Below are 27,079 nucleotides of genomic sequence, written 5' to 3' on the forward strand. Positions count from 1 at the left end.
CAATCAGGATAGCTCATCATGGAGAACTTGAGACGTCACAGGCGGAGTAATTTCAAAATCACAAAACTTCATAGCGCTGATAAAACGACAGGTAAAAATCTTTTTTTTTGGCTTGGTTTGAAAGACTTTTATCAAATAAATATAAAACATCAAGAGAACTTCCTCATTATTTTGTAAACTAAAGTGAATAATTCACACTTTGTATTTCAAATTTCCGCCAACAAGATTGTTGCAAGTTTAATTTAAGCTTCTCCTCAAAACTGTTAATGTACCTATGTTACGTTTTAATTAGCTTTTTTTTTCTTTTCTGTTAACTAAGATCATCATCCTAAGCATTACAAAACATTTCGTAGCAATTTGTTTTGTGAAAAATCAAAAAGATTGCATTATAAACCTTAATTTTTGTGATAGACAATACATGTAAATATTGGATATTGTTTTTTTTAAATATAATTAATTAAATATATTAGAATACTTTCTGCATATTTATTTATTTAACTTTTTGTTGACAATGTTATTCGTACATTGGCGGGCTTATTGCCAAATGGCAATTTCTTCCAACCAACCAATAAAATAAAATTACCAAATTACAACAGGGATAGAGAATACCTTAAAAAAGGGAATATGGAAGTCTGGGCATTTACAGGGCTTATGACCTGTCATTGGCTGGTTTAAGTGGCCACTTTACACACCGTGTAACATTCACCATTTTACCTATGTTTGAACATTGCCTAGCATGTGAAATAATTCAGTCTGATGAATCTCTTCCCAACAATTAAGGTTTCAGCTCTTTAACTTCACTAAAATCAACAAATGGAAGAATTGAAGAAATATGGATGCTTAAACATAGGCAAAATGGTGAATGTTACACGGTGTGTAAAGTGGCCACTAAAACCAGCCAATGACAGGTCATAAGCCCTGTAAATGCCTAGACTTTCATATTCCCTTATTTAAGGTATTCTCCATCCCTGTTGTAATTTGGTAATCTTAATGACTCCCGAGGGGGTGAAATCCAGTCTTTTGTCTACGAACATTTGGACAAACTCAAATATTGTAATAAAATAAAAGTTTTATTTTTATAATTCAAGCTACAGAACATATTCATTAAAAAAAATAAAGTAAAAAGCCAAAGATATATAAAAATAGAAATAAACGTATTTGTTTATAAATTATCTTAAATCAAAACTATTGATCAATGGGAAAAGGGAAAAAAGAGGAAAAGGGAATATATTATTGTCAATAAGTTCTTAAGTAACTACTATACATAATGATATATTATAAACGCATTTTCTCCTTGGATTGTGACACTAGTGCAATGTTTATTTTACATAATACATATATTTACGATTAGCATATCTCCATAGTTTTTCTTTTTCGATGAATGGTTTTTTGTGGGAGCTAGGAGCTTACAAAAGCGTCCAGTTTTACGTACCATATACAAAAGTGATCAATATTTTTGAAAAACCAACACAGAAAATTTAATTCTGATACTCTCAAAAACAAAATCGGTTGAGTTTTGAGGTGCGAAAAACGCGACAGCGAAACCTCAATTTTGTCGATTTCAATTGGGCATAATGTCTCCCCGATATTCTGAGAGAGAGTGACAGAAAAACTATGTTCAAATACCTATGCATGAAATTTCTCTATCCTCATAACAGATCGATGCCTCCCGACGCATGACTAATGTCATGAGTTATCATTATGGTCCGTGAGTTTTCACTCTTTATCTGTTGAAAGCCTAAGTTCATTTTTATTTTCCAGCTTCCCAAAGCTCATCAGTGAGTACTTCGTCCGCCGCCCGCGCACCTGATGTTCCACAACGCTCTGGGTTCTCTCGTCAGGGCTCACTCTCGGCGTCTGTAGCCGAAGATGCAGAAGATACCATGAAAAACCTTCGCAAAACATTCGCGGGCATATTCGGCGATATGTAAAAAAGTTTTTTCGAGCGAAAAAATCATTTTGGAACGTAATTTTTATTTTGTGGCTGGTGTTGTTAAAAATAATTTTATCAATGTCCCGTACAAGTGCTGCACTCAAAAAAATATGATGACAATATCTGTGCTCAATTTCAAAACATTACACTTTTTTATTTATTGTTTTTCTAGAAATTAACTAAATTTTGGTTTTGAATTTCCAATGCAATTAGTCGCATTCTCGTGATCAATAAAGTATTTGATAGTATTTAAAAGAATGTTTGCATTAAATAAATTATCTCATTACTTTAAGGAGTTAAATGCAAAACCGCAACTGTGCATGATCACTGTTTTTGGGAAGACTAACTAAACCAGCAGCAAAAGGACTATATCTTCTTCTAAGCTTAATGTGCAACTTATGGGTGATATAAAAGGTAGCGAAAAAACTATTCATTTTAAGTTGAATGTGCACATTGAAAGAAAAGTCATTTTGCTACTGGTTTTGTTGATCTTCTAATAAATAGTGATCATGTGCAGTGGCGGTTTTACATTTAACCCTCTCACTTACGATATCTTTTTTTATCGAATTCGGCTATGCGTAGAATTGCAACGAATTACTTCTCCAACTTTCTCAAGATTTACGTTAATCAAGATTTTTTTCTGAACTTATAATGTACCTTTATTAATATGATTGATTGTAATTTAACTTAAGTAATCAATAATAAACTTTTTTTCTACATATAAAACTATGTATAATATGCAGTATGTTTACACGCGAATCACTTTAGTAATATCAATGGTTAAGACGTTAACAGTCTAAATATTTTAACCAATAATTTCTACATCTTAACCGCGAAATGTTTGTGTTTTGTGTGACATATTATGTACATCAAATATACTAGAAACATCTTATTACAAAAACAATTTTCCAAGACAGTCATTGCTATCCGTGTTTATGATTTGCAAGTAGCTTATCTTGTATTTTGCATGCTTTTTGTAGTAGTTATTAAAAAAAACAATATATTGAAAAGACAATACATTTTGGTTATTATAAAAATAACTTTCAATGTAATCATTGTTATAGAATAAGGATTTGCTTCACAAAACTACAGATTAAATTATTGTGTTTTATTTAAAATTTTAGTTTTACTCAGTTAATTTCAACAATAAGAAGACCATTTTGAACTTGTTGTCATTGTTAGTATTTTTTAAGTCGAAATATTTCATTGTTACTAACATGCATTTATTTAAATTAATGTATATTTATTTCGTTGCGTCGCTTTATACGGGACGAAAATAAAATATTATAACGTAGTTTGTAATGTAGATTAATTAACATTCTTATTGGAATTTTTATGGTGTTAGACCCTACCGGAACAGTGTTTATCGGGATAAAAATGTAAGCATGAAAGTTGTTTACAAACTTTGAGTGATGAAATTTAATTATACTACTCATTCGTAGACTTAAATCATTCCTCCGATATAAAAATTGTGTTGGTTGCAAAACGCCGTGGTTAAAATCCGTTTCTAAGGTGTTATAAGATATTTTAAAATAATTACATTTTTGGACGTCTTAAAAATAAACATTATTATTGACATTTTAAGAAGTTAATTATAACAATTTTTTATAAAATAATCCGAAGTTTATTTACGAGTATAATATTTAAAATTATTTTACCAACTAATCAATTTATAGGTCTTTCAATACCTTGTACGCTATTATAATTTACTGTCTGTTAATTATATGTTGAATTCTAAGGAATGTGCATTAATAATAATTATAAATAATTAAACAATTTAGCGTCATATAGAATAAATCTAAAATAATTCAATATTTACCATCTGTAGATTGTTTGTGTTTGAAGATTAGCGAACATTGAGCGATATCAAATAGATTTCTTACAACGAATGTATGAGTTATTGAAATTCATTAAGCCCTAAAATAAGTTTTAAAATGGCACCTGTACCTTCATAAAAATAAAAATTTAAACTTTTGTTACCATTTGTTAATAAAAATGAATAAATATTGATTTTATACATATGTAGGTACCTAACGGGAGATGATATGGATAAAATGTTAACATAATTTTTTAATATTGAGTATTGTGAGAGTGATTAGCTTTCTAGCTTTATATAATATCTGGAATGTTTTTGTGAATATTCATTTCAATTTTTTTCAAACGTTTTTCCTGGACAGCTAAATAAACAACTTCGTCAAAAATAATCAAGATTAAAAAGTAAGCTTGAGGGCTTAAACATTCTAAATATCATGCGCCCATCAGGGGTAGTATTCAGAATCTTCTCAACCCTCGAGAGAGTGAAAAATTTGTTGATTCTTATTTTTTTTGCATACGACTACACTTTGCTTCATAAATGGCTAAACTGATGATTAAACGTCAAATACGAACACATGAAACCAAAAATGATAATTTTCATTTAGAACATTATTGCAATCTTTAGCATTACCCAAAACACTTAATAAAGTTTAATTGGCCAAACCGAGTGAGTTTTTTTGCGTTTTTTAATAAGTTTTGTATATCATTTGACGTTGAATCATTAGTGTGACCATATATTATACAAAGTATATTCACATTAGAAAAATAAATAACTTTTTTTAAAATAAGAAGATTAGCATAGCAGCCCTAGCAGTGGTAACACGCGAATTCTTTCATATACATAAACATTTATTTCAATTTTTAAGGAATCAAACACAATTAGTCAGTGATTTTAATTCGATAATACATACTCATACATATATTATGATAATTTTACAATTAAAAAAATAGTTTCGCACTGTTACGCCGTAGGTTTTATTTTACCAAGTAATACATTTTCGATTACTTAAGCCTTGTCATTCCTTATAGTGACAAAATTTGTATGAATTATAACATTATGTCGCTCGAAAAATAAATAAATATAAACTACCATTAGTAGGGGCGCATTTCAAAAGAAAATATCAGGTTTACAAAATACAACGATGTTTTTTTAAAATTATAATTGTATTTATGCATCTTATATTATATATAACATCAGCAAACATTCATCGACAATACTGAAATACAATAAAAATTTATAACTCTTCGTTTTATATCATAATGCTTATCAAATTGTGATCATACATATCTTTAGTATTTTATTGTTAGCATATTCATACGATTTATACTTCTCCTGTTCACGTGGATTTGGTGAGTAATTGTAATCGCTAGATTCAATTGAAATTGTATTGAAAAAAAGGCAATTTATTATTAAATTATCAATTTTTCTTTAGCATTATTCTTTAAATTGGATATCGATTCAATTATCCTTGATCATTTATTTTATTATCTAATCATCCAATCTAAATGTTGCTTTTATGACGAAAAAATAGATCAAGTTTGTGAGATTTCAGTTAAGAATTGATGAACAAATTAAATCTAACGCTGTGCAAAATGCAAAAATGCTAAATGAACATTGTTAAAATTTTTTGTCGTGTATGTATTATTCAAAAGAAACAAATGCATAAAACACCATTAAATCTTAAAGTTCGATTTGATTGAAGTAGGAAATTATAATTATTACACGACAACAGAAAATCGTTGCAATGTGAAGTTATTTGATGAATTATACAAGTGAAATGCATGTTGGGTAATCGAATGATAAATTAATAATAATAAAATTACGTATTTTGTGTTTTGTTTGTGCTTCATACTGTTTTTAAGTATTCTTATTAATTATTAATAAACTATGAATACTATGCAAATTGTTACCAAGCAGTATGGGTTATTGTATGTGCATTTATCGCTTTATGCTTACTATAACAAGTTGTTGGAGCTGAAATCGTCATTAAAGTTTTGGTAAATTTCAGCTCATAAATAATACTCATTAATCATAGTTAGAGTAAGGTCATCATGAGATTAAACAATAAAATAATCCGTTGTTGTTGTTGCTATATAAAATGTGTACGCATTTGTTAGTATTCGCGAAAAGGGCAGAAAAAAGTCATTTTTATTAACACAAAAAATATTATCATTTTGTTTTTAATTGATCAAAAACAATATTATACAACAGTTTATCAAAGGCAATAATTAGTATAGTAGAAAACTAGCAGGTAGTTTGTTATTCATTTTATTTAAATGAACCTTTTATTTGTCAAAATTGCTTTTTAAAAACCCAGTATTTAGTAAATAATACTTTTTCTGCTCTTGAATTACAATTACGTCAGTAAGTGGATGTTACATAATATTATATTCTATAAAAATTATATACAACATTAATTAAATGCAATATTACAAAACGATCTTTTTTATTTACCTACGCAATCAATATTTGTATCTTATGGAAAAAACAAATTTAAGCTATCATTCAGTTGAATTTAAATGTGATGTGTTTAAAAATTTAATTGTTAAATTCCTCGATTTGCATTATCTTATGTTTTTGAATGCATGATTTTCAAAGAACCAAATCAAAAAAAAGAAAAATTTTACTCAAAAATCAACGGTGTGAATGAAGTTTAAAAATTCCGGAACTGTTTTTTTTCATCTTCTTCTTCTTCTTCTTCAGCCTTCTGTCCTCCACTGCTGGATATAGGCCTCTTCCATATTCTTCGTATTTCCTCGGTCGGTTGCTACTTGCAGCAAATTTTTACCCCCCCTTCAGCAGCTATGTCGTCGGACCATCTTTTTTGAGGTCTTCCAACGCCTCACTTATTCTTCCAATGTCTCGATCTTAAAATTTCAGGGGTCCATCTTGTGGGGTCTTGCCTCGCTACATGTCCTGCCCATTGCCACTTCAGTCCTGCTACGCGATACATAATATCCGTTTTTTTTAGTACTCAATAATATTTCGTTAAATACGTTAGTTTTCTTGTTGAAGAAACTGCTTAGAAGGTAAATCAAATATCTCTACAAAATAATTTATCATAGTCTGCAGTTCGGTAAAAAACATTTATTTTTTGTAAAAACTAGACAGTTAATACTACAGGCTTAACTAAGGGTTATTAAAGGTAAGTATTTAAATAAACGGGGAAGGATATTTAGCCGTGTTAAGAGAATAATTTCTGTACATTCCTGCTGCCGCCAAGTGAGTACTAAACTTTTGCTTAATCGGATAGTACACACTTGGGATGCTGTAATCTCCTGAAAATAAACATTAATATTTAATTGACCTATAAACTTACTTATTCACTAAATTATTGAATTCTAAGAATGTTATAGCAAAATAAACAGATCGAATCAATTTTCGATTCTAATCAAATTTGATGTTCGTTGAATATGGAGAACCTCCTTGAGAATGGAGGGGCTAAGGATCATTTCTTGGCCGCTTTAAGTGATCACTGAACACTTTGTGCACCTACTCAATATTAAGCATTCTTTGCTTTTTTGTAACACTAAATTATCGAAATGACGTACAGGGGTGGTATTCCAAACGCTTTCGCGGCCGTATTATCTGGTGTGTTTACATACAAAACACATGGGAAAAACTGTTTTCACGTGTCGCGAGAGCGGTTCAGAATAGCACCCCTGGTCAATAGTTAAATAAGTAAATGCCTCGGTAATTTTGTATTGTAATTATTATAGTATAGGTAAAACAAGATTCTGAGTCAGAAAATAAATATGTGTTCTGTGAGAAATTGAATAAATTCTCATCTCTGCCAAAATCTGCCATCTAAAAATGTCGCGGTGCCTTTTTACATAATATTTACATATTTGAATGCACGCGGAATAACACATCGACGTTGGAAAGGAAAAAGTTAATTAAAAAGGTTTTAGTTTGTATTTTTAATTGAGGCGCCAAAAACTCGCCATTTATCCTCTCGTTATCTGCTGTGATTACACCGTTATGCGTGTGATCCCATGGTTCGCGACGTTGACGCTAACGAGGACCAGTCAGTAATGTTGCTGGTGAAATGCAACTAGGCATTCGCAGCATTTTATAAAATAATATCCTCCAGCAAGACACATCATGGTGGCCTCCGTGGTGTAATGGTCAAGACGCTTGACTCACGAACGGAAGGTTCCGGGTTCGATTCCCGGTGAGAACACAAAAATTTATTATTTATTATTTATTATTATTTATTTATACAGATTTTTCTCAAGCCTGGTTGTTCTGTAATGTAATTCACCACTGTAATTGGGCCTCCTGGCCTGTTGTGGTGCAAAAAAAAAACAAATAAAAAAATCAAACAATTCACTACGACCCTACTGACAGTTGGAACCGCTCTTTCATAAAATTGCCAAATGTCGCTTGACAACTTTTTCCTTTCCAGCGTCGACATTAAGACTTTAATCAATTAATATAATATTTTATACTCAAAATTTGACTGATTTTCTGGTATGTATAAAACCTTAGAGTAATGACACGCCGGTGGCTAATATAGTCGCCCATACGCAGAAAAACCATTCCATGATTATTAACCATAAATTTGGTCAAACAAACATTACTAAAACCAAACAAACACTAAACTAAAAAAATTGAACACTTTTGTTCTATGCAATATAACTCTTTAGCTTTAGTGAATAATTATTCTGAGCATAATACAGACTTTACACTAAATTATCATTAGTTGAAATATTTTATTTAATCTCTCTCAAAATACACATATTAGATTACTTTTTCAAATGCTCCTCAAGGACGGATCATCCCAGTGAGGAAATATTATTTTTCGATGAACATTACAAAATAAATTTTAATTAATTTGAAATATGTATGATTCATAATTGTACATGTACAGACATACCTGGAGGGTAGCAACCATATTCATTGCTGGATGTTCGATAAAATGGATGTTGTGGCTTAGCTTGATTTTCGTTTTCTTTTATATTAACTGAAAAAAATAAAAATGTATATTTTTTAGTTAGTATTTACGACTAAGCATAACAATTTCTAGGATTCACATTATTCGGATATAGTTTCCTAAATAAGAAATTTTAGTTATTTATATGTTCCTCTTTACAAAGTTATAAGTGGTTATAATAAGAGTCCTTTTAGTAAGTAAATTAATTTTTTTATATACAATAATACTTTTTACATATTTTATTTGTAAAAAATATTCCCAGTCAGCAAAAATGCTGGATCACACAATAGTTTTAATAAAAAGTCGATAAAAATACCAATATAATACGAAAATACAAGTAGTAACATTAAAATAAGAAATAAATAGGGTATCGATACTTTTTTAGTGTTTTTATCATACCTAAAACATGAGAAAAAATAGTACACAAAACTCAATTAAAACCTCTTAATTTACTATTAAATCAATGTTTATCTAAGTACAATAATTTTTCGTATTATAATCACCCGTGACGTCACAAGTTCTCGTCGGTGGGTTCAGCTGATTGGTGAGTTGGCTTCCCGGAAACCAAAACACTTTAAAATACGAGATCATTGGTTGATTCGGAAGAACTTGTGCTGTAGCCCAAAGCAGCAAATTTGTATTCAAATCATTTTTATCATTTTTTTATACATTTTCAAAAGACATCGCCGTACTATTAAATGATCTATTGTTTACCGCGTGTAAGAAAACATGATTTTTATGCGATTTCCCCTAGCGCTGAACTTTCTTATTGGCCTTTGAATACATTTCTTCAGGTGCAAATTACTTTTAAGGGTCTTTTAAATTAAAAAAGCTTAATTTTAAAGATTTATAAAAAATATTTTTCCACTTCTTTTCTACTAGATTTACTACTAGATTACCATATATTTTTTTTAAATTTATTCAAGAATTGTAAAATTCTGTGTGGAAGTTCAAAACACAGTAAGTAATTTACTCGGTGTAAAGTGACCACATAAACCCGCCAATGACAGTTCATAAATCCCGTAAATGCCGAGACTTTCATTTTCACGTTCCTAAAAATGTACCTACATTTATTAACCTGTCTGTTTATTTATATGTAATATCATCATTCTCTTATGGTACATTTGTCACTCTATTGGCACTGCAATAGCAAAGTATGAAATAATAATTCGTCGTACTCTTCGAGCGCCAGTCGAGTTCAAGGAGTAACTGTTGAATATTCCAGCGAAAACCACGTATAATATTGCCATTAACTCGGGTCTTCCGACTAGATAGGCAAACGTACCAACCAGTAGTTGGTTACTCGATTTTGTTTTCCAATTTTTTTTTGTTTTGTTTTTGCCTATCGAATCTTAAACCACTCGTTCAGGTTTTTGTTTTATTTCACACAAAAAACTGTATTCCTTAATGAGAAAAAATCCAAGGAAAGTTGCATTTAAAAAAAGATTTCTCACGCGTTTATTGTACGCCAAAATTTCTAGAAAACGTATGAAAAAAATAATAAAAATGAACTACTTTGAAACGTCATAGATTCGGGTGAACAATAACCAATCAATTATAGCGTTATTATGTGTTGTGAAAGATTTCCGGTTTCTGGGTAGTCATGTTTTTCAACGTTTAGTGTGTTTTGACAGGTACGGGGTTGTCCTTTTAAATGTCGGGAAAACTCACCGACTTGAATTTGTGACGTCATGGGCTGTATAATTTCAAAATATGATAAACATTGAGTAATGTTTAAAAATAAAATTGAGTTGGTTTGATAATCTTTTGACATATATATATATTTTTATGCCACTGAATCATTGCCTGGATACGGACAATTACGCGTGAATTTTAATTAAAATAAATTTAGTTTAATCACTTACTCAATGTAGTTTGAACACTACTATTTACAGTATCATTGGATGTTTCTTTAGCGGACTGTTCACGGGATTTTAAGTATTTTACTTTGCTTTCTTCAGTCTCTTCTCTTGTGGCAAAAATATCGCGAACGCTCTCGTATTTGAACATTACAGCAAATTGAATTTCAGAAAAAAGTAGAAAATAAGTATCGTGATACTTTAGGAATATAGTGCGAGCTTTCGACTTGAACAAGAACCAAATAACCAGTATTTAGTATATTGCCTAGCAACTGATACAAGGGTAGGTTTTGTCTGCCTTAGAAACAACCTACATATTTTCCACCGCATTTTCATAACGTGTACAAAAAAGGAAAACGCGCTTAAATGAGTCATAGACGTTTGTTGATCTTTCAATAAAACGCTAGCAGAACTGCAATAGTTACATCCGATACCAACTTTTTTTACACGGTTTTGTTCTAGAGACTACGAAATGAAACTAAAAAATGAAAATTGATGCTGGGTTTTACTTGTCATTGGGTTTATTAAGGTAAGTCTAATGTTTGAAAAGGTATGTTTTCAATTGAAAAAGTCCAAGTTCTAATTCTAGAGTAACTCACAGTAAATCAACAAATAAAATAAAATATAATTTTAAATACAATGCCATGCACACAAAATAATAAATAAACAAAAGGTTTTATAGTTAAGGAGAAAAACTTACTCATAACTGGTACAATAGTTTAAATTCTACAAAGAGTTACCCAAGGAAATGAAACAAATCTACCTATATATATAATAAACCTAGCCAAAAGAAATTAATAATGGTTGTCCAAATTTAAAATTTATTCTTGATAAATTTGATGTTTATGATCCAAACAATTTTTTTAAGTAAATAAAATATTCATTTTAAGATGCGAAATGTTGAAAATATGGCTAATAGTAAACATAGTTAGAAACAAATTTATTGCAACAGAATGATAAAACATTTTTCAGAAGATAATATTACTAGGAAACATAGAGGTAATGTACTGTAGAGAAAGTAAAAAGAACTTATATGATAACTAGACTACTAAAATTATGTATCAACCCCATGCATGATTATTTTTTTAGTAACGCATTAAGAGTTTAAAATCGCGACGTTTCGACGGCAATATTGAATTATGGTAAAACCACCTTTAACTTAATATGAATCCTTCCCTTTTTGTAAAACAGGAATCTATCAAATATAATTAGAATTAATTTTTGGGCAAAGAGTCAGATACACTCACTAACGTATGTTAAAAAGGCACGTTTTTCTTATACTAGCTACATGTAAAATGTATCAAATATTGCGTTACTCTAAACAATTTGAAAAAAGTGTTAGTCGTTCATGTAAAAATGTAATATGCATATTTCCTTAGTTCATATATAAATAAAAATTCAGAAAGAATCAGAATTTCCATTAGTACCTATTACCATATTGTTATTTTCTGCTGTTCTTTTTATTTCGTTTGTTTTTATTTTCTCATGCTAGAAATTTTATAACTTTAAATTAATAAATAAATATAACAGTTTAATACCCGTATGCAGAGACAAAACTTAAGGTAAGGAAAGTACATTCTAATCTCAAATGCGGAGAATAACCCGAAGGTGAAGACAATAGAATGTACTTTCCTCACCTTGAGTTTTGTCTCTGCATACGGGTATTAGTCACTTTCCCAGCACAAAAGCATTTCTGTGCAACCAGTAGTCAAAAAGTCGATAAATGCACTTAAAATATTAGATAACTATAGTAGAAACCCCGACTAAATGGAAATTCTAATATACCCGACCGCTGCCGCTGGACGGGCAGCATTGGGGCCCTGCGAGCCGCCATCTTGTCCCGTGTGTCCCGACAGACGCCGCAACTGGAAGATCGTTGTAATGAGTCTACTGTGTTTTTTTATCACTTTGAATTGTATTAAACCGTGTTACAAGACTATCGCTATCGAGTTTTATTAAATACTATAATAACCTTTTACAGTTACTGATTATTTATGTTCTAATTTTATCATTCAGATTGCATTTACAAATTAAACGGTATAACTATAGTCCTGATTTTCACAGTGACAATGTAATTAAAGCATTTTTTCATCATTTACGACGAAGACTTCCATTCGAAATTCCAAACTAGGGCTTTCGTTCGAAATTCGAGATTCTCGAAATTTCGAATCTCGAGCCATTTTCAATATCGAGATGCTAGTCTCAAAATTGCGTGATAGAAATCCACTAGTTACGCATAATGTACTATAAGGTGACTGTCAAAGATTTGCGACATCGTAAAATATACGAGTAACGACGGCAATATAGTAAAATAATGAACGTGAGCGATGAATTTTTCAATCTCGGTGCTGGCAAAACTAAGAACCCAAATTAAAAAAAACACATTCGCCATGTCTAAACTGCAGTAAAAAAAACAATTATTGAGTTAAAACGCAAGTGTATCAGTTTTGCTTGCTCCATTGTTGAATGTACATCAAGCATAACTAAACAATAGGTGGATACATAAGTGTAAACTCATCATCCATTAAATTCAGGATTTTAGTTTTTGTACGGATTGTTGGCTTAATTTCACCCTTAAAGTGCATTGATCATCTTCGGTAAAAATGTCGGAATTTAATTTACTCACAAATTGAAAATAATAGCTTAGCAACATTATGATATAGAAAATGAAAAGAATACTTCCGGTGATGCATTAAAAGTGCTTTCAGTTCACGTCGTCCATTCGGCTAACTCAGATTTTCTGTACAAAAATAAATAAAAAAAACAGCTATCGATAATTTTGTAAAAGCACGGCAGAAGCTGATTAGGCTAAGGCTGGAAAATCACGGCAGAGACTGATTAGGCTGAACTGGATTAGCGCGGCACTGCTTAAATGAATTCTAAAGCTGCACATATTTTATTTTACTCGCTGACTTCACCCTCAACTAGTTTTTGATTTAAGAAAATTTTTCTGTTATATTATTTTAGTTAATTTGCTGTGATCAATATGCGTTCGGTGATAAAGGAATAGTAGTTTGGTATATTTTGTGTTCATTTTGATTAAAAAATATATTAAAAAAATATGCTGTAATGTGATATATTAAACATTTTTTATACGAATTACCGTTAGTATCGAATGGTTTCGAAGTCTCCAAAAGTCTCGAAATTTCGTGACTCGGTAGCGGAGTCTTGTTTCAGTCTCAAGTCTCAAATTTGTGTCGAGACTGGAAGCCCTACTGGAGACTCGAAATTTTGACACATTTAATATGGAGATTTTCGAGATGCTAAGATCGAAATTTTGAGGACGAGGGATAGAAAACGCGTTGCTGCCAATGTGTATCTTCTTTTTTAGGTAAACCCGTGTAAGTTGGATTCGTTCCGACGTTTCGGCTACCATTGCAGGAACCATATTCAGGGTAAACATCTACATAACGCACGATAAAATTATTTCAAAACGGTACGTACCTCCGATAAGTAAGAGTCTTTGTAATTGTTTTGAAATTTACGTATTTGCTTTTTTAATACATTTTTTTAACAGACTGAGGCTGGATTAGTGCGGCACTACCCGAATGTGCGTTAAAGCTGCACATGTTTTCCTTCAGCTCTGTCTAGAACATGATGGCTGCTGGCTAATAGCCGACTAGTTGTTGATTTAAGAAGGTTTTTCTGTTATATTATTTTAGTTAGATTGTTGTGGTCCATGTTTGTTTGGTGATATAGGGATAGTTGGTTGGTATGTTTAATAATATATATTTTTTTTAAATATCAATAGAATGTTATGATGCTATTTATTTACTACATTCACTATTTTTTGTACGAATTATCGTTAGTATCGAAAAGTCTCGAAAACTGAGACGAGGCTTGGAGACCACGTCTCGAAACTTATTTTTTTGTCGAAATTGGAAGCCCTACGCACTACGTCAAATTTTGCACCATAATGAAAGTCCGAGAATGAAGTCGCGGAAGGCAATCGCCATGAATTAAAACGCCATTTTCTTCATGCCTATAACGTGTCTAATTAAAGGTCTTTGGATATGCTCAGGATATTTTTAAAACAAATGTTTACGTTATACAGAATTCAACAACAACCACAAAGAACGTGTGAGAATAGGTACTAGGTACGCATTTACATTCGTATTAACTATTACCTTCTGTTTTTTAATCGCCTGTGCTATCAGCGGAAGCTCAACACGCATATATTATATTATATTATATATAAATACATCATATGTATATCGTACAATTACTCCACGTGATAACATGCGGGCGCACTGCGCACACTAGTCCCGCTAGGCTATTTAGATAAACTAAAATCGATTTTAAGCTAAACCATTTTTCAACGAGACGGATTGCGGTTCAGTGGCTAGTGTCGTGATCGGGAGGCCCGGGGTTCGAGCCCCGCTCACCACAACGTGTTTCTTATTTTTGAACACGGTTATTTACGACAAAAAAAATGGGACCAAAATTGAAATATTCAGGAAAATCATAAAAACACTAATATTTTATTTTTGAAAGCAAAAATAAAATGAAAATCGTTGTCCAAGCAATAATTGAAAAGAGCAAATAACAGAGAAAAATGGCCTTCTCTGATTCCGGACGAATAAAGAATACAGTTTTGTGAGTGAAATAGAACCAGAACCCTAGACTAGTGTTTTAAACTGAAAACCAAAACCATACCAAAACCCTTAAACAGAAATCGAGTAGAGATACGTTCGTTTCGTGATGTAGTGATTGGGAGGTTTGCTTACCATGTTTAAGGTTCGATTCCTAGCAGGTTGCACGTGAAATGTTGACTATAAAAGTAACGGCAATATTTCATTTATTTCAATCAAAAATATTGTTACACAATAAAGGTACCCAAAATACATGAAAAATATAAAGTTAGTTACATGAGTCACCAAGCCATTGTTCCAAGGCCCCGATTACAAACGCTATCTTTAACGATAAACATCGAGACTGCATAAAATAAAATTGGTATTTATGTACGAAACGTTGAACATTTGTATGGAAACTTAGTCGGTAACCTAGTCGGTAACCTGTAATTGAACATGTTTAGAAATAAAAAATGTATCCGAATTATTGAGTTATATTATTAATACAGAAAAAATAATTTGACTTTTAGATAAAATTTCATACAAATGTTAACTTCAATTGTCTATAAAGTAAAATCTTATTTTCTGTACAAAAATGCATATATATGACTTTTTTTTCGAAACATATTCAGTTACAGGTTACAAACAAATATGCGTAGGTACTTATTTTCGTACATAAAATTCAATTTTACATTATAGACAATTGATGATTTCTGTTAACTTCGCATTGTAACCGGGACCTTGGACTGTCACCCGAAGCTTAAAACTGATCACCCTATCGCCGTTCAGATGATCAGTCTTCCGCTTTGAGTGCCAGTTGAGAGACTATGGAATATTCTAGTGTAAAAACACCTTTATTTATATATATATAATTTGACCACGAGGTGGCCAACAAAGAGCTTATATTATTACCAGAACCCTGAAACAGTTTTCGACTCGATGTTTGAGGTTCTGGATTCTATTCCTGGCAGGGTGAACGTGAAATGTTGGTTTGAAATATGGTTCTACAATGCAATATTTCATTGTTTCTACAAGAAATGAATTTTAGTTTTCATGTTTACCAAAAAGCCAAACGGCACCAGTGTGGGGCATTTTAAATGTGTACGGAGTATTTTAACTGTTATTTGACTAAATGCACAAGTGTGTATAACCTAAGTACAACGTTTATTTCCTTTTATATTACAAGCGTGAAATATACAGGGTCAAGACCTTCTTTTAAACGAAAATCCATAAAACTTTAATGACAATACAAACAAATAAAAAGTATAATAAAAAAAAGTACTTTTATGAAGTGGCTTGTGAAATTGCAAGTCTAAAGAGAATCATTTGTCAATATCAATACTATCATAATTCCGTTAGTTAAGACTGATGGCGCATAGCGTATTGCTACTCCGATTATTATTCACTATACACTTAAAGGCTAGATGATCCAGTCCAGGGACTATAAAATACTCCGGTATAAATTATGAATACAATTGAAGACATGAGTGGATGAAGAATTTATGTTACAATTTTTTTTTAATGTGCTTTACAAATGAAGATTATGAAGATAGGTACAACTCTTTCGTATAAAGCCAACTACACCATTAAAAAGAAGCAGAAAATCGAAATTGACATTGAATGAGGATTAAAAATGTTATATTGTCAATAATTGTACTGGTGTTCAAAAATTCTAATTCAAAATTGTTCTATTCCATGTTCATATGCCAGAAATCGAACCCGAGAGCCAATTTACTATAGTTTTCGTTTAACGTTTTAGATATAACTCTACAAACCGTGACTTAATTTTATAAATCAATTAAATGTTTCTCTAAATGGCACAACTAAGACTATTTTTTTTCTTTTGTTGCTTTTTTATGATTTTTTCATGCAAGCTATTTTGTGAAAAACATAACGGGAATTAACTTAAACATTTTGGTGCCGCTAACCCTAGGGATAGATATTGCAGTAAACCAAAAGAAGCGTATCTTGATCAAAGAAAGTACAAATTATTATTTTTTATTGTTATGAAAATTGCGTAGAATTAAAGAAAAAAATCACCAATAATGTATTACTTTTTATTCGTATTTCATCACAATAAACCGTTTTGTAAAGTAAAATTACTTATTTTCCTAATTTTAAAATAATAACATATATATTTTTACCCTCAATACTTGAACGTGGTCCCGTAAACTTTCGCTATCGTTTAAATTTAAGGGGCAATTTTTGGAATGAAAGGTCAAAAAGTTAAATGAATTTTATTCCTGAATATTTTATAAAGATACCTTTGATGAGGCGTGCTTAAATAAAATCGATACGTTCTGATCGCTTTCATTTAAAAACACATTTACTCAGTTTTTCATGTTGGTAAATATTGATCCGATTTCATATAATTATCTCATATAATAACATGTTTCTTGATGCTCCATATCTGCCTGCAAAGTACCACGAAGGTTTTAATTTTATTGTTCGAATAATAAAATAAAAGTATTTTATAATCATTGCTTTTCACGTCCGCTTCCTAATAGTCCGGTGAACATACTTACATAGCATCTACAAACAGCGTTCTTGCTTTTTGGTCAGCTGCCAACTTTATTGCGTCCTCCCTTATCAGGATCGCGTCACGTAGTACAGACTACAGTACAAAAAACTGTCAGTGGACGTCCAGGATGCAGCCGTGAACGTCGAGAACCTAATGTCTCGTAAATTGAGTAAAGCATGGCTAAAATTCAGTGCCTTTTCGTTAACTCCGATTGTGTTGAATTGTAAACTCCAGACAAAATCTGGACTATTTTGGTGTAAGTCTTTATATATTTAAAAAAATCTCTAAGATAGACCAGATCTTGTCATGAGGTAGTAATTATTATTTTTTTTTTGTCCTAGCTTTAATTTTCTTGTATGGTAATTTGGTATGTATTATAAGAATATGTGTTTACAATTTTTTTTATAGACTTAGTCCGTTAATACATAAATAACTCAACTTGACAGAGTCTAAGGGGTTTTAAAACATACCTACAGCATATTATTTATGTTACCTGTTTGTTATTTAATAATCAAACCACAATTTATAATATTATGTTTTTTCTGCCCAATACATAGTTTTGTGCTCGAAATAATTAAAACGAAACATAAAGCATCCTGTACATGTGGATACATAACAGAACGATAATAGATTGCACGAAACGAAGTAACTAAACTTGTTCCCAGATAATTACAGAATTAACAAATGAATTCTGCAGTTTGAAAAAATTCCCCGAGGAGTTCGGATCAATTATAATTTTACCTTTTGAGTCTTTGCAGTTAAACGCTATCACTTTTATAATGCTCGGTACTCGGGACTAATATTGAACTAATCTTTACCATTTTATTTCATTTGTATAAGTATTATTAAGCTGACATAATTGATCGCGTACATTTTACAGTGGATTCTGAACTAATTTATCAAGTCGAATAATAAAGTGGCCGGGGCTAACGTGTGTTAGATTATTAATTATTTTAATTGTGAAGAAAAACTTATCTGTGTTGCTTTATATCTGTTATTTACCAAACCTAGGAAAAGTTCATTTATCGAAAACTTACAACATGGGTGAATGCGAAATAAACTTAAAAGTTATAAAGTTGGAGTATAATATCCCGAATATTCCTGTGGGAATATTCAAAAGTAAACCTTTAAAAGCAAAATTTAATCACGCAACACTTGGACAGATTCCGGGAACTTTTCCCACTTGTAAAGCGAAAAAGAAGCCTATTCCTGAAGTCAAATTAAAAGTAAAAACTTTAATAAAACAAACGCCATTAAGATTTTATTCGATTAAATTATTTTTTCACCTTTACAGCTCTATTATTTAATAAAAATGTTTTACTAGAATATTTCATGTCCGTCTGTGTGAAATAAAATACATACCCTCAATCGAATATTTTCCACTGGATGGCTCCTCTAAAGTAAAAATCCTTAAAAACATCAGCATTTTGAGATTAGTAGGCCTCGTAGTGTACTGATAAGTGCATTCGCTTACCGTGCTTGAGGTGCCGGGTTCGACTCCCGGCAGGATCGACGTGACGTGATTGCTATATGGGGTTTTTCACGGCAATATTATAAAGTCTATGATATGAGTTTTATACACTGTTATGTGAGGATAAAGTAAATATAATAAATATCAAATGAATATGCAAGTTACCTAACTCAGATTGTTCAAGATAATTCTAGAAAACAAAGGTGCTGATAAACTTATTTAGATACGTATGAACTTCCAACTTTTAGAATATCCCAGTGAGAGGTCCTAATACTCTGGTGGATGAGCTTTTAGCAGAAATATATGGCTGCAGGGGAGAGAGACTTAGAGAGAAGGTTGGCAACGCGGCAGATAGTGAACCTTGCACTTCGACTACTTCCGGGCCTACATGTTATTTCGAACAGTCAGAAATTAAAAAAATAGGTGAGTCCTTGTTCATCCCTGTAGTATTGTTTTATTGTGATAAATTTTAATGTTGCACTCAGACCAATCAGACTTCATTTTGTTAATTAAACTCGTTAGCCGTATTCAAATAAATAATGTAATGCTCTTTATATAATAGTTTGAATATATCTAAATTTTTATAGACAAGGCTGAATTCACCCCCTCAGGAGTTATCGAGATCGAAAATCAAATCGATAGAAAAAAAAACAGGGAGGCACAACCTTTTTGAAAAGGGAATATGCAATAAATTTCGATTAGCTATATTATAAACGTCCTCGTTTCCCGTGTCCAGAAAGAATAAAAAACACAGTTTTCAAAGAAATATTTAAAATTGGTACACCAACAGCTCAAAGAAAAATGACATATAGCAGAATCAGAACCCAAAGAGCAGGTGCTGGGATACACGGAGTTAGACCCGCAAAAAGGTTCTCCATTAGCCTCGGGCTCTATCCTATTGTCTTCCAAATGGAACTATATGCCATCTATGCCTACGCGCAGGAAAATTTGCGCAGACAATACAAAAGCAAAAGAATTTATATTTTTCCAGAGTCAGGCTGCTCTAAAAGTACTGAGTTCTGTCAAAATCAATTTTTAATTTATCTTGGAGTGCCTACGGGCGCTAAATTTTGCCGGTAAGTGTAAAAGTGTGACATTAATTTGGGTACTTAGTACGATAACGAGGCAGCTGATGAACTGGCAAAGCTGGAAGCTGAGACAGCACCAATAGGCCCTGACCCTCACTATGGGTTGCATAAATGTGCTCCCCGTAATGAGTTTAGGTCATGGGCCAGGAAGCAGAGTGTAATGCTCTGGCAAAAAGTACCTGATCAGCACCATGCAAAGGAACTGATAAAAGGGTAATCGCAAAGTTTTGCTTTTGACCTAAAATAAAGCTAGCCAAAATCAAGTGAGGATTATCACTAAAACCCTTACAGGGCACTGCAGATTGAACAAACACCTTGCTAGAATGAACCTTTCCGAAACTTTTAGATGTAGGTTCTGCAGTTCAGATAAGGAAACACCTTACACATTATATGAGAATGTGAGGCTTTACATCATAAAAGGAGCCTTATCACCGGGGGACCACTGGTTAAACCTGAGGATGTTAAAGAGCTCGCCTCCTACCTAATAGCTCAATACTGTACGGATCTGGGCTCGGGGGGTGAAATTTAATAAAATGTATACTCTTGTCTTCCACACAGTAGCCAGGCTCTTTATAGACCTGGGCTTTGAATGCGAAAAAAAGGGCAATTCATGAGGACCAGTCAAAATAAATTTTCACAGGTCGCAGTGACGTCAGAAGCTTGCATAGCACTAACCCTCAACTTTCATAATAATAATAAGAATAAGAGCTACTTTCCAACTAAGTGTAAAACTGAGAGGGGCAATTCTAAAACGGGAAAGGTTGACCTTCAAGACATCAAGTCTTACAGACCGATCGGACGATCTTCTCTTGAAAGCTATGGCCAAATATCAAACAAACATATATGAGTTTAACCTAACCCTAACCTATATGAGGAGCGTAGCTGGAGGTTATGCAGAAAATATACGTAGGTGTTGTAGAGCCTCTGATCGTTTATGGATGAACGCGGTCAGAAATAAATTCGCCCGTGGGAAACTGAACTCAATCCAAAGACAAATAGCTATCAGGTCATATAAGGGATACGGAACAATCTCCCCGGTGTCAGCTCAGGTTTTGTTTCAGGCGATATAAATATAAAAAAATCCCTGAGAGTGGTCATCGCGCATCATATCAAGAAGTCCAGGGTTCTGATTCTATTTTACATACAGAACTATGATCTTATTCCGCTCGAACACGGGAATAACAATAAAACAATGGGAATATACGTATACTGCAAACATACTATTTACGTGAATCAAGTTTGTCAAGAAAATTTCTAGTGTAAAAAATGTTTTGTGTATCAAATTTTTATATTGAAATCATTACATTTCTTGTCCTATGTTTCCTTCTTTTTTCTTAGGTATCCACGAGTTATCCAATCTCCACGCCTTTATGCAATCCCGGTCCATACAGTTAGGTCAACAATTGGCTCGGAAACTATGTATGAGAGACACCCTTCGACGAAGAAGAAGACGATTATATTCAGCTATCACCACAGTATTAAGAAAAATAAATTACCTCAGTGGTAAGTATAGTTCATCCAAATCTTTAATGAAGTTTCCTTATGTATGCGCAACAAAAGCTTTTCATCAAAATCATTCGAATTCGCATACTTACACAATAAAAAAATAATATGTTTACTTGGGAGACCGAGAGACACAAGACACTAACATAGGTTCATTAAACATTAAAATACACTGAACAAAGCAAAGCAAATTGGCATTTTTTTTTGTTTTCAAAAGTAAAAAACTTATCTGGAAGAAGCTCTAAGCATATACGCTAATAATAGATTCTAATTTAAAATTATTGTAATGTATGAAGCTTATGTTTGCCACGACAGCACAACAGAACATGAAAGCTGGTATATTTTATGCTACTACTACTACCATCACGCCATTTCCCCGTAGGGGTAGGCAGAGAGAATGGACCGCCACACACATCTATCCTGGCATACATTCCTAGCTTCTTCCACATTCATACATCTTGTCATACATGCCCTTCGGTTCTGTTTGCTTTTGACATGACCAGACTTAAGATTTTGGTTTATCTGACGTTTATTGTCCTCGTCTCACGTTGCCATATATACTTGTTTTACCATTCTTTCGTCGTTCATTCGTTCTACGTGACCAAACCATCTCAGAGACTCTTTCTTAATCTTATCAATTACACTTGACTCAGATTTACACTGTCGCCTGATTTCATCATTCGTAACCCTGTCATACATTGATTTCCCAGATCGCATTTCAACCGCGTTCACTCGCCAGTTCCATGTTTCACTTCCATACGTTAGTGTTGGGACCTTTCTTATTTTATGGTTTATGGTTATGACCTTTCTTATTTAACACGAACTAAAGAACTGTTTTAATAAACTAAAAAAAAAAAATGAAACTGAACTTTTTCAATTATAATCTCTAAAATGAATCCATAAAATGGCCATTTTAATAATATTATGTAATTGTATACGATAATACTTAAACAGTATTAATTACAATATTTTAATACGATATAAGGACAGTCGAGACTAATAAACCAGGTGCTGAAATTAAACATATAATAAAGTACCAGACCAAAAACAAAACCCTTAGTCAACGTTGACTAAGATGTTAAAAATATTACCATAAACAATAGAGTATGAATTTGTATGAAAAAGAAAAACTCTTGGATCAAAATAATGTAATAAAGTAAGAGTTTATATTTTTACTGATAAAAAAAGATGCACTTACCTACCTATTTAATGGGTCGCTTAGTAATTCAAGGTTTTCAGATTATTTCTTTCGTTCAGTAAGTGTGTTCAAAAAAAAAAGTCGAAACAAACTTACTTTGGTTTTTTATCTTCTCATTCATCATCCTAATTCCCTTGTCCGAATTTAATGAAGCAAAGGGCAATGCATTGATACTCCAATCGCAGCGTACCTCCATCAAATCGACGAAAGTCGATAAAAACTCCTTTCAACCGTCGATAGTATTTCTCTCTCCCGGCGCGGTGCAGAAAATAAAGATGGGAGATAAATATAAGAGATAATCATAATTAACTCACTGAATATCGGTCATGGACGCGTGCAACAAAATGGGAATTAAGTAAAAATGGTTGACTCGTCTTTCGAGTTTTCCGAGTTTTCGATATTAACTTTTACTTGACTATCCATTCTTCCAAGTTTATCTTACGGGAATAAATTACTGCGATAGCGATTCGCTTCGTATACGCAGATAAAGGTTGTACTGGAAGAAATCATACAAAAAATGGACCTTTTTCATTATTCGTGTGAAAAAAAAACGCCGCACATGCCTTTGACTGAAAAAATAATTGTATTGATTATTTCAAAAATCGTATAGACGGGAGCGTAGAACAACGACGGATGTGCGAAAAATGCAACATTTTATTTGATATTTAAAAAGTTACATAGAGGCTTTTTTTCCAAGTTTGAAAAAATATTTTATTTGTACGAGTATAACTAACCCAAGTATCAAATGGTTTACTTTTGCACTTTTCAAGTTGTGACATTAAGTGTAAAAAAAATTAAACCGCTCTCACGTAAGGTTGAAGAAAACCACATGTGTCGTTGTTCTACGATTCCGACGATATAAATTACACAAGATTTTTTTGGTGTAGCCGCCATGAAATAACAGCTTCATACTTTTGTAAAATGATCTCAGAACACAGGTACATCTTGGAAATCTATAACTATCATTTTATTCGTTTAAAAGTGTTTTTATACTGTTGATATACGGGCTACTTACTATTTGAAATTTCTGAAATTTCTTTAGAAACTCGAGTACTTTACCTTTTGTGTATATTTTCCATGTGACTGTATTGGTTTTTCATGACGTAAACGCTGCATGTATTTTGTATAGAACATCTTCCTCTTGACGTAATCTCATCGTCAAATAGGAGGAAGGGTAACGCCAGGGGAGACACGATGCGTACATTCTATGGATGGGCCTGAATCTGAAAATAATATCAGTATATACTAATATCATGTTATTAGTTTAATAATTTTAATGAAGAATAAACAGATTAATAATAATTGGAATGAAGTTCACATTATGACTTTCATGTATTATGTTTGTATTGTTTTAAGATAAAATATATAAATAGAAAAATAAATATATTCATCAACATGTTTTCGCGTTCATCTAAACTAAACCAAATAAAATAAATAAATCTCCTGTAGAAAACACTTCAAAACCAGCTACTTATCACGAGATTCGTGTTCAAAAAAATATTATTCGAAGTTTAAACCCTTATTTACAATTAATATATGCCACCGTACATCGATGACCGCGTAACTCAATCATTTATAAAATTAAATTATCAGTCATTCGCTGCAGATATTTCGGGAACTACGAATTGCAGTAAAAAAATACACATTTTAATCGATATTTCGTGCCGACTTTCACTGGACTCGAACTCGAGATTTCACGCACGGCAGGCAAAGCAGCCAACTAGTATGATATAATCTAATTTAAAATGAAGATAGGTTTTCTAATTACTATGCACACGACGCATAATAAAAAATACCCTTAATAATGCTTTTTTACTTAGCTGATATTTTGTAATTCAAAACAATAAACGTTAGCGTTTGTTTTATGCAGTAAATAATCTAATATGTAAAAACGCGCGCTTTAGTTATGTGACCGTGTTATTGCCTCTGTGGAAATGATTTTTTCCCCTTGCGAGGTGGAGTTCAATGGTTAGGTAATTCTGATCGCTTTTCAGACCTGGCAGCAGTCGCGTTTGGGGGAGCAGGCGATCGATCGTCCCAGTACTGGCACTGCACATTGGCAGCCGCCCGCGCCCGTCGGCGTCGCTCGCCTCCGCCCACAGCTGTTCGGTCCTATATTCAGAAGCACGACGGCCATACCTACAGTACCGCACTTCCTTCTGGAGGCTCCGAATCACCGTGACGCACTGTCAAACATCTCGAGTGACCTCCAAAACTCAAAATCACATCACAAAAAATCATTATCGACGGTATCAAGTGCACAGACCGTATGTAACATACAAACAAACGCGCCGTGAATCAAAGTTAGTAAATACTAAGAACTCTTTTGACGTTTAAAAAGCAACGTAATTCGATTAATCAACGGAATGAAAGTGTGACAATTACATATTTTTATTTGTTGTATTAAAACTCGCAGGTGCTTTTTAACATATTTCAATTTGTTTTGCAAACATCTCAGATGTAAGGTTAAGTTCTCAGTAACCAAATATTTTATTGTTTTTATTGTTTTGAAATAATAATACAAATAAGTATTTTACATTCCCAGGAGTTACATAACTCATTCGCGCATCCACAGTAATTATAAAACATGCGTAACATAAGAACAGGCCAATCCGACTTATGAACAATGGACTTAAAATGTACAGTAACTTGCCTCACAATATCAAAACAATAATTACTACAAAGAAATTCAATATAGAACTAAAAATCTAACAAAAACCTACAAACTAACCTGATGATGTTCAATTGTAAACCGTTAGGTTTCTAGTGAAATAATAAATAATTTAAGAAAATTAATACTTTACAAAACTGACAAAATACAGATCATACACAATTTTCACTTATTAACTGTTTAAAATGAAGCACTCAAGGGTGCTTTAGGAATTTTGTTTTTATTATTTCACCGAGCGGTTTATAGAAAAATATTTCTGTTGGTGGAATTTTACTTGCACTATTATTGGTTAATTTTAATACAACAAATAAAAATACATCGATATTACATAATTCCTAAAACGCTTTCCACTGCGTTAAAGGAAATAATTATTCTGTACAATAATCGTGAGTAACGGCTTATAAAAAATATTTTTATTCAAAAAAATTCAATTGAAAATAAAATAACTCTGTACGCCAAGTGTTCAATGAATAAAAATACTAAGTGGTGCATATAACGCAATTATTATCAACATGGCTACGAAAAAATATACGTAACAATGAGAAAGCGGTCATTTGGTGATGCGAATATTTAATGCCGTTTTTATAAGTGGTTAGAAAAATTATATAGTGAGGTGGCACGCGCGCCCCCTGTCCGGGACCCCGCTAGGGCTGCGCCCGGTCCGCAGTCCTCGTGTGCCCCGTGTAATGTCCCCCAGCACCGATGAGCGGCCTACTAAATTCCCTCAAAAACCTGGCGGGATCCTCCAAACAAGGAGGTATGATATAGGAGATTTCTTTGTTCACATTCAAATCACTATTGAAATGTCATTTTCTGAATATTTCCGTTATGCTTTCTCCTCCCTCTTTTCTTTCTTCTTTCCTTCCTTCTTTACCATATCTTCTCTTCATAGTAAAGTGTGGATATTTAGTCAATTTCTTTTTTTTTTTAATATCCATAAATCATTGTTTTCAACAATATTTGTAGTTTTTCCAAATTTTTGTACACAAGGACTGGATTCAACTCCCTGGGGAGCTGTTTATATAAACATATTACAACAGAGATGAAGAACATTTTTGAGAAGGTAATATAGAAGTCTAGGCATCTACAGGGTTTATTTATTTTTCATTTTTTGAGTTTGTCCAAATTGTTGTAGACAAGGACTTGTTGAACAATATATTGTTGAAAAATCCACCTGGTCCATGAAGAAGTGTAGAAATTGAAAATTTAACATTTTCAGGCGTTGCCTAGCATGTAGGTGAAATAATTCAATTAGATGAATCTCACCCGCATAAATAAAGGTTTCAGCCAGCTCTTTAACTTTACAACTATCAACAGATGAAAGAATTGAAGGAATACAGATGTTCAAATATGGGCAGAATAGTTAATGTTACACAGTGTGTTAAGTGGCTACTTCAACCAGCCATTGACAGGTCATAAGCCCTGTAGATGCCTAGACCTATTAGACCATATTACCTTCTCTTAAATGTTCTTCATCTCTGTTGTAAAATGTTAATCATTGTTTTGTTTCAT

At 32.3% G+C, this 27,079-nt stretch overlaps 3 protein-coding genes across 3 annotated transcripts in view; 2 read left to right on the forward strand and 1 right to left on the reverse strand.

Annotated features, from left to right (window-relative positions):
• The window catches only part of Syn (synapsin), a 147,863-nt gene extending 142,900 nt beyond the window's left edge, over window positions 1-4,963 (forward strand). The window contains exon 11 of the mRNA XM_088224553.1: window positions 1,762-4,963. Coding sequence (XP_088080679.1) covers window positions 1,762-1,931 — 170 coding nt within the window. The 3' untranslated portion in view covers window positions 1,932-4,963. The remainder of the gene's footprint in view (window positions 1-1,761) is intronic.
• A 1,452-nt stretch (window positions 4,964-6,415) lies between these two features.
• On the reverse strand, window positions 6,416-10,695 carry LOC148282785 (uncharacterized). Its single transcript, XM_088224540.1, has 3 exons — window positions 10,551-10,695; window positions 8,629-8,715; window positions 6,416-7,027 (listed from the first exon to the last, which is right to left on the reverse strand). The coding sequence occupies exons 1-3, from the start codon at window positions 10,693-10,695 to the stop codon at window positions 6,903-6,905; spliced, it is 357 nt and encodes a 118-aa protein (XP_088080666.1). The 3' UTR covers window positions 6,416-6,902.
• Window positions 10,696-26,141: 15,446 nt separating this feature from the next.
• The window catches only part of LOC148282786 (TBC1 domain family member 30), a 32,224-nt gene continuing 31,286 nt past the window's right edge, over window positions 26,142-27,079 (forward strand). The window contains exon 1 of the mRNA XM_088224542.1: window positions 26,142-26,324. Coding sequence (XP_088080668.1) covers window positions 26,270-26,324 — 55 coding nt within the window. The 5' untranslated portion in view covers window positions 26,142-26,269. The remainder of the gene's footprint in view (window positions 26,325-27,079) is intronic.

The sequence above is a fragment of the Micrasema longulum genome, unplaced genomic scaffold, assembly GCF_059751315.1.
Source record: "Micrasema longulum isolate JH-2025_06_02 unplaced genomic scaffold, ASM5975131v1 h1tg000294l, whole genome shotgun sequence".
In the NCBI taxonomy this organism is placed as follows: domain Eukaryota; kingdom Metazoa; phylum Arthropoda; class Insecta; order Trichoptera; family Brachycentridae; genus Micrasema; species Micrasema longulum.